Below are 11794 nucleotides of genomic sequence, written 5' to 3'. Positions count from 1 at the left end.
CCACTCCAATGGATGACTCATTGCATCTCCTTTAGCTGATCCATTGCCATATAGACGATTGGTGCTCATCTATCAGACCTAATGTAGCCTTTGCGACCCAACAACTCAATCAATTCATGGTCACACAAACTTAGACTCATCTTCAAGTTGCCTTGAGAGTAATTCGATATCTAAAAGGATGTCTCGAAAAAGGCTAATTTTTCAGTTGCAAGTCATCAACACAACTTTTTGGATTTAGTCATGCCAATTGAGGATATGTATGTTGATACACGACGTTCCATCACTAGTTATTATATTTTTATTGAAAATTCTTTGGTATCTTGGAAAGCCAAGAATCAATCTATTGTTTCTCGATCTTCTACAGAAGGCGAGTATATGGCCCTTTCCTCTGTCACTTGCGAGCTTCAATGACTTTCTTTCCTTCTTGATGATTTTTATTACTAAGCGTCTTGTCCTCTATTGTGATAGCCAAAATGCATTATACATTGCTAGTAATCAAATCTTTCATAAAAGAACGAAACATTTAGAGATTGATTGTCTCGTAAAAAATTACTTGTTGGACTCATTCATCTTCTACCAGTCTCTTCATCACACATCAATTAACAGATATCCTCACTAAAGCTCTTCCACCACGATTGTTTTACTCAAATTTATTCAAGTTGTAGCTTCTTAACATCTTTAAACCTTCAACATGTGAAGGGCTAAAAGAAAAAGAACCAAAGGCTTCGCAACAGCCCAAACAAGGCAATTTCTTCCTCCACCTCCATAGTTTTTTCAATTCCAAAATTACTCTTGAGCAAAAGGTGCATGATTTTTTTGTTTATTTTAAAATTGTATAAATTGTAAATCTCTTGGACTCTAAAATAAAAAATATAATTTTGTATTATGAATTCTAGAGTTCGAAATGTATGAATCCGAAAAAAGAAAAAGATGAGTGTTAGTAAAAAAGATGAAAAATGACAAAATTGTCATTTCACATGTTCTATAAAGGTGCAGGAAGAAAGCATGGAGGTAGAAGAAGAATTTGCCCTCAAAATTCCAACCCAATCATAGAGCAATACATAAGCCCATTTTATGCAATTTAGGCCCATATTATGCAGTTTTAGTTGTGAATATATAATAAAAGTTTGGCAATTTCTTCCTCCACGATATCAATTATAACCTGTACCCTATTATTTTTTAAAATTTCCAAAATTACTCTTATTTTGGATTTAAAAATCCAGATTATTCAAAAATAAAAAAAATACAGAGGATAAAAAAATCTGGAATACAAAATTGAAAATACATTTCGGATAAAAAAATTTGGAATTCAAAAATGTATTTTGAATATTTAAATCCAGAATATTTTCGGATAAAAGTTTTACACCCTTCTTTTCTAAAGTTATTTTTATTATTTTAGAAGGGCATTTTTATCATTTTAATAACATTGCATGTTGGAATTGATATGGATTGATATGGTGCAGGGAGCATTTGTCTATAGAAGTTTTTAGAAAGGAATGAGGTGTACATGAGTTATATTTTTCAGTTACTCTCCTTTGTCCTGTCTTTTTGCCTTCTTTTCTTACAAAAAAGTAAAAATTTAAATCAAAAGATAATTTTATTGTTTATCTTGGTGTAAGTGTAATATCCTATAATTAAAAATCCATTGATTTGTGATACTATATAAATATTCCATTTGAAATATTGATAAATTTTTTGAATGTGAAAACTTGTCATATTTATATACAAATACAGTTAAAATTATCAATTAATGATTATATAACTATTTATAAATATGATTAAAATTTGTAATCTTGATTTTTCACTGTAAAAAAATATCACCTCACTTAAATACACATAACTCAACCACATGAATACTTGTTTACATTATGTCTGTCATCCCATCGATTTTTTTTAATGGCAAAAAAAGATAAGAAAGACATATTTATGAAATAGAAACGATTCAACAAATTGTACAGCACTTTATAGAATTGACAGGAAAAGAAAATTGTAATTTGCAATGAAGAAAATAGTTACAAGTTGTATAAATATAAATTGTTCATCACTGGGCAAAAGCAAAAAAGAGAATGAAGAGAAGTAGAATTGCGAATATGCCACGTATCCAAACAATCAAATGAAACCAACAAGAACCACTCCCCAAGAGAAAATGACACATACACACATTTTCCAATCCAACACAAGCTGATGCCAAAGGCCAGAACCCTGTTATCTGCGTAGAGACCCTTGTAGTACAAAGCTTGGCCACAATTGAAGCACGACCATTATCCCTTTGGGTTTAATATAGTGATCTCAATCTCAATAATCCGTTTCCTCTTTTTCAGTGGCTCTGGTGCTGCCATTGCGTTCCACCAACCGCCACTGCCACACAAATGCACCTCACTACAGACAAATAAAACTCACACTCTTTTGTCTCAACTATAACTTTCCAAACTAAAACTACTCGGTGTTTCCCTCACCCACCACTTCTTCAATCAACCGAAGGGTGTCGCTAGACTCGACTGCCAGTGATCCACCACACACCCTTCAACCCCAATTCCACAGGTAACACCATCCCTCAACTCTACTCGATCAGTTTATGCAACACGAGAGACCCACTGGCAATAAAAAACTAAAAATCGAATCTTTTGCGTTTCGTGTCGCCTGTGTTTGTGTCAGATTCTTGTTTTTTTCTGTCTGGGAAATTGTTTTTTGACCTTTTGGTCGCAAACTTGAAGGGTTTCTTTCAGGAATCTGTCTGGTTTCTTTTTCATCGTGTCATTTCAGAATTTGGACCAGGGGTGAGCGGAGGTTCCTGAGTGGACACGCTTTGCGTGTTTTTTTTAATAATTTTGTGAAGTTTGTTATCTTGCAAATTGGTTGTTGCTGCACTTATCAAGTCATATGGAATATGTGCTATCTTCCCTTGAGTATTCTGAGTCTACTGCATGGGATATTTGATGAATTTATGATTGAGACAGATAAGTCTAATTATGGGGCTAAATGTGTAGTGTAGCGGGTTAGTCGTTACTTCACTAGTTAGCTTGAATTCTGTTGATGAAGAAATCTAAGTTACTTGATTAAAATTGTATAAAAAAGGTAGTTCCTTGATTAAAACACTTCACATGTAGGAGAATAGGGTAATTTTATGGTGCTTTGTTTCATCGATGCATGACAGAGTGACAGTTCTCGTTTTTTTCCCCTTTTCCCTCTTTGAACTTTTCTGGCTGGCAATTGGTTTGATTTGTCGGTTGTTTTTCCTTTTTTATTCAGTGACATCTGCAAGTTTTCTGCTTCACCATGCCACCAAAGCCTTTAGACCACGCGTTAATAAATGAAAACGTGAAGAAGAGTCAATATGCTGTCAGAGGTGAATTATACCTTCGAGCTTCCGAGCTTCAGAAAGAGGGCAAAAAGGTAGGTTATGATTTATTTTTCAGGCTATGTACAAAATATTATATTTGTATGACTTTCAACCTTAGGTTGGAGGATTAAATTGGACCTGTTCATAAAATCCCTTTTTATTGAATGTCTTTTTCATGGTATTTTAAAGAACTGGGTTTTTAGAGAATGTATGCAAGTTATAAAGTAACTTGAAGCCTGATATTGCAAATTGTTTAAAATTTCGTTATGGATTTAGAGGCGTTCATAATTATGCACCATGATTGATCAAGTTGTTGTTGTGTCCTATACCTTTATCGCATGGTCACATGGTAATGATAGTGTGGTACTTGTTGGTACATGTTTTCCGTTTGAAAGTTAAATGTAAGCACTTCATAATACCGGCTTCTTCTTTTTTGGTGGCAAATTATTTGTTCTAATTTCTGTACATGTTAAGTATCTAAATCAAATCAGTTACTCCCAAGCTATTTTGCTGCTTGAATTGAACCTACTTATATTTTTATTATCGTCAACTTGCATTTGCATATCCTGCAAGTGGATTTGCATAAAAATGTGAGCATCAACATGATATCTTTGCAACATAGTCTTATTATGGATACTGTCAGCCTATATTGACTTCAGGCCGGATTGCTCATAAGGATTATATTTATATTCTCGTCATCGTATGTACATTTGTTTTCCTGCACTAGTCTTGGATTTAGCTCCTCTAGTAAAGTGAACAAAGGTGTAAATTGTAAAAGGAAGATTACATGTACTGTTAATTTGAAGTAAACTAACATGTAATCTTGACTAATTTTAAATAAATAAACAGTAAATGCACTCTCACTTTCTTACTTTAAACACTTTCTCACTTCAGTTGAGTTAAATCCCTAGTCATATTTATTTACACTAACTCATTTTCAATTGTTGGCAGATTATATTTACTAATGTTGGCAACCCACATGCTTTGGGACAGAGACCACTGACTTTCCCTCGCCAGGTTTAGCATAACTACCATTTTTCTACTTTTACTGAATCTCCTTGTAATTTTTATATTTTTATCAACTAAACATACTCCTTATCTAATTAAATCTCATGATACACTATTTTATTTGTTGATTATGCTAACTTACAACAATTTTTCTGTTGCAGGTTGTTGCTTTGTGCCAAGCTCCGTTCCTACTTGATGATCCTAATGTAGGATTGATATTCCCTGCTGATGCAATTGCAAGGGCTAAACACTATCTCTCATTGACCTCGGGTGGTCTAGGTATTCATATGTCAACCATCTTTTTATAAAATGATAGGATTTTCCATATTTTGATATGCGTTTAAAGTATTGGTCTGGGACCCTATCCAATCCTTGTCTCTACATATCTGTCGCTAAAACTAACTATAAATGCTAGTAAGTCTTATAAGTTATAATCTAAGCAAGTACGAGGTTGTATACATCTGGTCCTCCCAAAGCCTCACAGCGGTTGAGCCTGGCAGCTTTATTTATTCAGAATCCTTTTACTCTTATATGTTTAGTGTGTAAAACCAGTCATTCAAAATTCCTAGAGAATGTGGAAAATAATTTTCTGGAACATATTTCCATTAAATAAGTACACTAGTTAAGGTTAGTATTTTTGCTTTAATTTCAGATTAATGATAAAATGCCTAAATGTGATCATAAAATTTAAGGTGGTTCTATATTTGTTTGCTGTCTCAATTTAATAATCCTTTATTTTTCTTGCATAAAAATCTCAGATCAAATTTTAGTTAACCAAAGAAAAGATTGCCCCAAAAAGATGGTTGGAGTTAAGGATATCAATGAATAGTTTATGTTATAAATAAACTTTCTGAAAAGTTAAATGTTAGGTGAAGGATCATGAATGGTGGTATTATATATAACTTACCCCCTCACACCCAAGTGAACTTTTTGGGCTTGAAGCATGGAGCCATGGACAAATGCACATGCCTAGCTCACATTCACAATTTTTTAGAAAATAGTGAGGTAGGGATCAAACTCTTGAGAACAGTCCTAGAGATTTGATACATTGTCATGAATAAACTATCCCTAAAGCTTGAAACTGTTGGTGAAGAATCATTGATTGATTTGATATCTAAACTGTCAGCAAGTTTTTATATATCATTAGCGGCCTTCCACTTTCAATCTATTACTTGGAAATATACATGGAATCAAATACTTTATTATGATAAAACAACAGCACAAACAAAATATACTCTTTTTTGTCTTATCACCCACTGGGCCAAAAACTAATTTCACTTGTTGTATCATGAGTGTCGTTAATCCGACAAAGTTTTGTACACAACGAGCAAAATAAAAGCTCGTCTATTGGCTCTCCAGGGCTTTTAGCTCTAGGTTTCTTTTGCTTCAAATTCTAAACGACATTAATTGCTTTGTATTAAGAAAATCTCCAACACTTTATATTGTGAACATTAAAGTTTTTGTACCTAGCAGAATTCTTCTTAGTTTTCAAATATTTCTTGTCATTACTATCTAAGATTTACATCTTACTATTACTATTATAACATTGGGAGTTTTACAAATTCCTTTACTTACAACTGGTACAGGAGTCAATACTTTTCTTTGACAAGAGAGTCTCCACTAATGAATTGCAACTAATGGTGGTGCAGGTGCTTATAGTGACTCCCGAGGCATTCCGGGAGTAAGGAAGGAAGTGGCAGAGTTCATACTCAGGCGTGATGGGTATCCAAGGTATTTATGCTCCATACAGTCCATTCTGTTTTATAATTTATCTTGTAAAATCCTTTTGTAAAGGGGCTCTTGTTAGGCACACAGGCTAATTGCTTCTTGCTCCATTTGTAGTGATCCAGAGCTCATATATCTCACTGATGGTGCCAGCAAGGGAGTGATGCAGATATTAAATACTATCATCAGAAATCAAGACGATGGGGTAATGTAGTTTTATATTCTTATTATTAGCACTTCAGTTTTCTATATTCACAATGCTATTGAAAGAATTACCCAACACTTCTTGTTGCCAGATTTTGGTTCCAGTTCCACAGTACCCACTCTACTCAGCAACAATTGCTCTGCTTGGTGGTACTCTTGTTCCATACTACCTTGAAGAGACAGCAAATTGGGGTCTTGATGTTAAAGAACTTCGTCAATCAGTTGAACAAGCTCGCTTTAAAGGAATAACTGTATGCATTTTTCCCTTACAATGTTAAGTTTCCACTTGTTTCTAGATTAAACTAAAAAAACTAAATGCTTAAATGTATGAAAGATGCTGAATCAATGTGAAGGGCATGAATCTTATCATAACGAAACCATTTGGTGTTTATACTTTTCTTCCTATCTCTTCTAATTTGACTTTTAGAAATGACTTTTCTGTTGCTTTGTGCAACATACAAGGAAAAAGAAACAAAATGGTACATGGCTGATTGACGAGCAATCTTCCCATATGAAATTTTAAAATATCTTGTTTTTTTTTCTTGAAAAGTAAGTTCTACCAGTGAATAAATCATCTAAAGGTGAATTATTTTTATTTTTCTAAAATTTGAATTGCAAAACTAATATCCTTCTGATATGTTATTTTTATTTATTTAAATCTTTTCTCACGTGTTTATGGAATGCTTTATTTGAATTAAGCATCAAAATTATAAATTGAATTTTGGTTAGGTTAAAGCCATGGTCATCATAAATCCTGGAAATCCTACCGGTCAGTGCCTTAGTGAAGCTAATCTAAGAGAGATTTTGCAATTCTGCTATCAAGAAAATTTAGCCTTGCTTGGAGATGAGGTTTACCAGCAGAATATATATCAGGATGAACGACCCTTCATTAGTTCTAAAAAGGTATGTTTTTTGTGCTGAAGCTGTGGCTAAACTAATATTTTGCTTCAGATGTTAAGGCGAACTAATATATAATTTTCTACATGGGAAGGTTTTGATGGACTTGGGCCCGCCTATAAGCAAGGAAGTCCAGCTTATTTCTTTTCACTCTGTATCAAAAGGTTATTATGGTGAATGTGGACAGCGGGGTGGATATTTTGAAATGACCAACATTCCTCCAGAGGTTTGCCTTTTCATATCTTGTGTTGGTGAATCTCTTTCTGAGTTCCAAACTGGTATTTCTCGCAACAATAGCAGTATGTAAAAATTCAGTACAGAATTGTCATGAATAAACTATTCCAATAGCCTAAAATTGTGAGCTGAAAACACATGAATTGCTTTATGTATGAGATGCCCTCACGCACAAGTCCTTTAGACTTTGCTGGAAGCATGAATAATGCTTAGAGTTGCCCTTTAGGCTCCACTTGAAGCATGAACAATGCTCAGGGTCACCCAACCTTGTGGTGAGCTTTAACTTTAAGTGATCAAACTCTGGACCATTATGGTCATACTGTGTCATGAAGAACTGTCCCAAGCTCTTAGATAAAAGAGCTCATAAATGATTTTATATCCATCAAGATTGATTGCGTCAATCCTTTTTAGTATGTCAAGCCACTCAAAATACTGTAATGCTCTGAAAATTTACACGAACAAAGAATACTAACAAAATACATGAATATATGTTGTTGACTAAAATGCTCCGAGAAAAACACTATTACACATTAACCAATGGGTTAGGTACACGAGTGCCACATGCAATATGGTGAAATGAATAACTTCTGTTACAAAATACTTTTTGCACTCAATGCCTGTTTCTGGATGTAGGACCTTCTGACTCTACATGTAAGGTGTTCAAATAAATTGTGAGCTTTTCAATTTTTTCTATAGCTAGCCTGATGATGCTTTTCTTTTATCCTGATTTTTTCTGCAGACAGTTGATGAGATCTACAAGGTTGCATCAATATCACTTAGTCCAAATGTTCCAGCACAAATATTTGTGAGTTGAATCTGAATGTTTCTCTTTGATATTTTAATTTAGTCTTAATATACTTATTCAAAGTGTTACTTTAGTGAGTAGTCTCTCTTTCCGTGGGCATTTCTTCATCATTCTTCTCATTTTTTACCTTGTTCTACAGATGGGAGTTATGATCAATCCACTTAAACCTGGAGATATTTCTTATGACCAGTTTGTTAGGGAGAGGTAATCATGCTATGATATAGGTCATAAATTTGTTCAGTTAACTTTTATTTTTCAATATAAATTATATTTATCTATATAGAGATACAGAACGATATTCTATATTCTGAGTTAATTACTAGACGAGGTATAAATAGATTTATAGTATTTCATTTGAATATTCTATCATATTGATATGAATAGAAATGAAAAATTTTATATTGCATTTTTTCTAACGTATGTCTCGGTTTCACATAAGATATAAGATTTTTCCAATAGAAGAAGTTTACTCTTCGAACATGAGAAATTCATTCTTTCTCCCATACCCTCAAAATATCCGAAATCATAAGAAAAAAGGGGTGGGTTATTATGTAGAGTTGACTTTTGCCTGTAATATGCAGCAATGGAATACTTGAATCACTGAGAAGAAGAGCAAGGTTAATGACTGATGGATTCAACAGTTGCAGAAATGTGGTTTGTAATTTTACTGAAGGTATAAACAGTAATATTCCAAAGCAGCTTGAATTCTTATGCTTCAAATTGACTCATGCCTTGTAAAACTTTAGTAATTCCTCGAGTTTTGTTCAGGTGCCATGTACTCTTTCCCTCAAATACGCTTGCCACCAAGAGCTATAGAGGCTGCTAAACAGGCTGGAAAGGTTGCAGATGTTTTCTACTGCCTTAAGCTTTTGGAAGCTACTGGCATATCCACAGTTCCTGGTTCAGGATTTGGACAGAAAGAAGGGTAAATACTTATCCCTTTACTTGGAAATTGTATCCCTTTTCCTTTGGAGTGATCACATGCCTAGTCCCATGATGGTTGTCATGGAAAGAGAATGTGCTTTAACTAGGCCATATAAGAATTATTTCTCTATCAGCTATGCAGTAGTTATAGAGATATTTTTTTTGTCCATGTACATATCTACCAGTACCCCAAGGCTTCACCTCAGTACTTGATAATATACTTTTGAAGTAAACCTTCCAGAACTACAACATATATGATGTAGAAAATAAACATTCCACTTGTTTTCTTTAACTACTTTCTAATGACTGTCAAACTTTTGCTGATAGGGTTTTCCATTTGAGGACAACTATTTTACCAGCTGAGGAAGAGATGCCTGCAATTATGGACAGTTTCAAGAACTTCAATGATGAATTCATGGAGCAATACGAAGACAATAGAGGTTATTCAAGATTGTAAGAAAACCATCCTAAAAGTTGCATTATATACTCGTGCTTTTGAAAGCACTTCAATCCATCCACCCATCTCTTAAAAAACATAACCTCCCTTTCTACTATTTGTCCTTCGTTGGATATAATCCTTAAACCTTTGATTTTGTTTTATATCATGTCTGAAGTGACAATCTTTCAGGTGTATATTTATTCTCTCTTGCACCTTTATTACCTTGTGTCATCACAATCCAACTATCCTTGAATGTCATGTGTTTTGGATGTTCTAAGAAGAAAGGTTCAACATAGATAGATAGAGGTGTTACAAAATGCCCCTTCTGATCTGAAACTGGAACCAAAGCGTTGATATTAGGACTAATCCCTTTTGAAATTGGAACTAGATTAAAGAGGTAAGAATTAAAGTATGAGTGAAAGTCTCCTACTATATTAGAATAAGAAAGACATAAAAAAAATTATTATTTTAAGATTAATACGGTGTTTAAGTGTGAATTTAAGTTTTATATTAGGTAAAAATAAATAAAATAAGCAAAATATAAATGAGAAAAATATATAATTATTTTTTTTGATATTTTTGGTTAAATATGACGTCAACTTATCTTGTATGATTGACATTCTTGGTGGATTGATATTGACATTTGAGTTTTATTTTTTAGCTAGGGTGACTCGTAACAAAACGTAAATTATATATACTATATAAATTTTTATTAAGCATGATGCTATAGCTTAAGAATTAATAAAATACAAAACTTCGTTTTTTATTTAAATTTTGTATATCAAAGAAAATAAAATATGTTTCTAAACTATAATATGTTATTTAATTTACAAAAAAAAATATGATTTAATAAATGCCAAAGGCATAGAATAATTAAGAAATTAAAAATGGAATATTTTTAATTAAAAGTATAATTAATTATTTCCTCTAAAGTGTGACTAGAGAAACCAAATTAAAATATACGCTAATTATTTTTAAGCATTCTAATATAAATGTTACTTTTAATAAAAAAGCATAATTTATCAATTTTTTATAATTTGCACAAAATTATCTAGTGTCTATCAATGTTTATCATCAATATTACTCGTGTTAGATTTATATTGACATACTCAGACACTTATTTATACTTTCAGATGACTTGTGTATTGAACTTAGCATTCAAAGACATGTATCTATCATACTACACACTCTGAAATCACACAGTCATGTGCATAATCACCTCATCATCTCATATGACAGGATAAATCCATATGAGTTGTCTGATTAGTTCTTTCAAACCTCAAACTCAGTCAAATGAAAATGAACCTCCTTTGACTTTCATCGACGGAATAACTTCATTTATATGATTCCATTATATTAGTAGAGTCATGATCGTCTCATTCACATAATACTCACAAATCAGTACACCTTACTAACAATCTCAACACAATATTTCATTTCCTAAAAATATTATGTATTGATCACATGTTCACCTCATTGCATACTTCATTTAATACATCAATACACTATTCAAGCACATCATATTTTAAACTTTCTAAACAATTCAAATATATAAAAAATTCACTCAAACACATAACTAAGTTCCTTTAACTATATTTTTAAATAAAATTTAAATTTTTAACTTAAAAAAATAAGCAATAATAAATTAAGCTCTCTAAAGCAAAAATAAAAATTTAAGTTTTTAAGTTTTTTTTTTGTTGGCTTAAGTGAAATTTTGCTCGCTTGAGTGAAATCTTGCTCGCTTGAATGAGATTGAACCCGAGACCACCCCAGAATTTACTCCATTTCGTCTGAGCGAGATTCCTTCTCGCTTGATCGAGGATGGACCTAATAGTACTTCGCCTTTTCATTCTATTATCGCTTGAGCGATAATTATCTTGCCTGAGCGAGAATGATCTCGCCTGAGAGAGAGACATGCAGAAAATTTGAATAATTCTGCCTAATTTCATCATACATATACAATCTAATTTAACAATTTAAACCACACATATCTTATTCAACATGGTAGGAATGCTATCATCAATTCACTTTATCAATCTATAGAGAGTAATTATATCTAACCCAATTTACATAATTCAAAGTCAAACAAGAACAAATTCAATAACTCATTCACATTTGATTTTCAAATAATACCCTACATTACTCAGAAACAATAAATCTTGCAAACAAAATTTGGAACTAGTGACCACGTCACCCCCACATCTACATCTTCTAACCT

General features: G+C 32.7%; 1 protein-coding gene across 1 annotated transcript; it reads left to right on the top strand.

Annotated features, from left to right (window-relative positions):
- The first annotated feature begins 1996 nt into the window (after positions 1-1996).
- On the top strand, positions 1997-9794 carry AOAT2 (alanine-2-oxoglutarate aminotransferase 2). The gene is made up of 14 exons (XM_068613045.1): positions 1997-2541; positions 3250-3393; positions 4292-4357; positions 4510-4627; positions 5998-6079; positions 6191-6278; positions 6370-6528; positions 7007-7180; positions 7269-7400; positions 8148-8213; positions 8353-8417; positions 8795-8886; positions 8982-9138; positions 9465-9794. The coding sequence occupies exons 2-14, from the start codon at positions 3277-3279 to the stop codon at positions 9592-9594; spliced, it is 1446 nt and encodes a 481-aa protein (XP_068469146.1). The 5' UTR covers positions 1997-2541; positions 3250-3276; the 3' UTR covers positions 9595-9794.
- Positions 9795-11794: the final 2000 nt, after the last annotated feature.

Source organism: Phaseolus vulgaris, chromosome 2, assembly GCF_051622355.1.
Source record: "Phaseolus vulgaris cultivar YP4 chromosome 2, ASM5162235v1, whole genome shotgun sequence".
NCBI classification, from domain to species: domain Eukaryota; kingdom Viridiplantae; phylum Streptophyta; class Magnoliopsida; order Fabales; family Fabaceae; genus Phaseolus; species Phaseolus vulgaris.
This window is presented reverse-complemented; position numbering and strand designations above follow the sequence as displayed.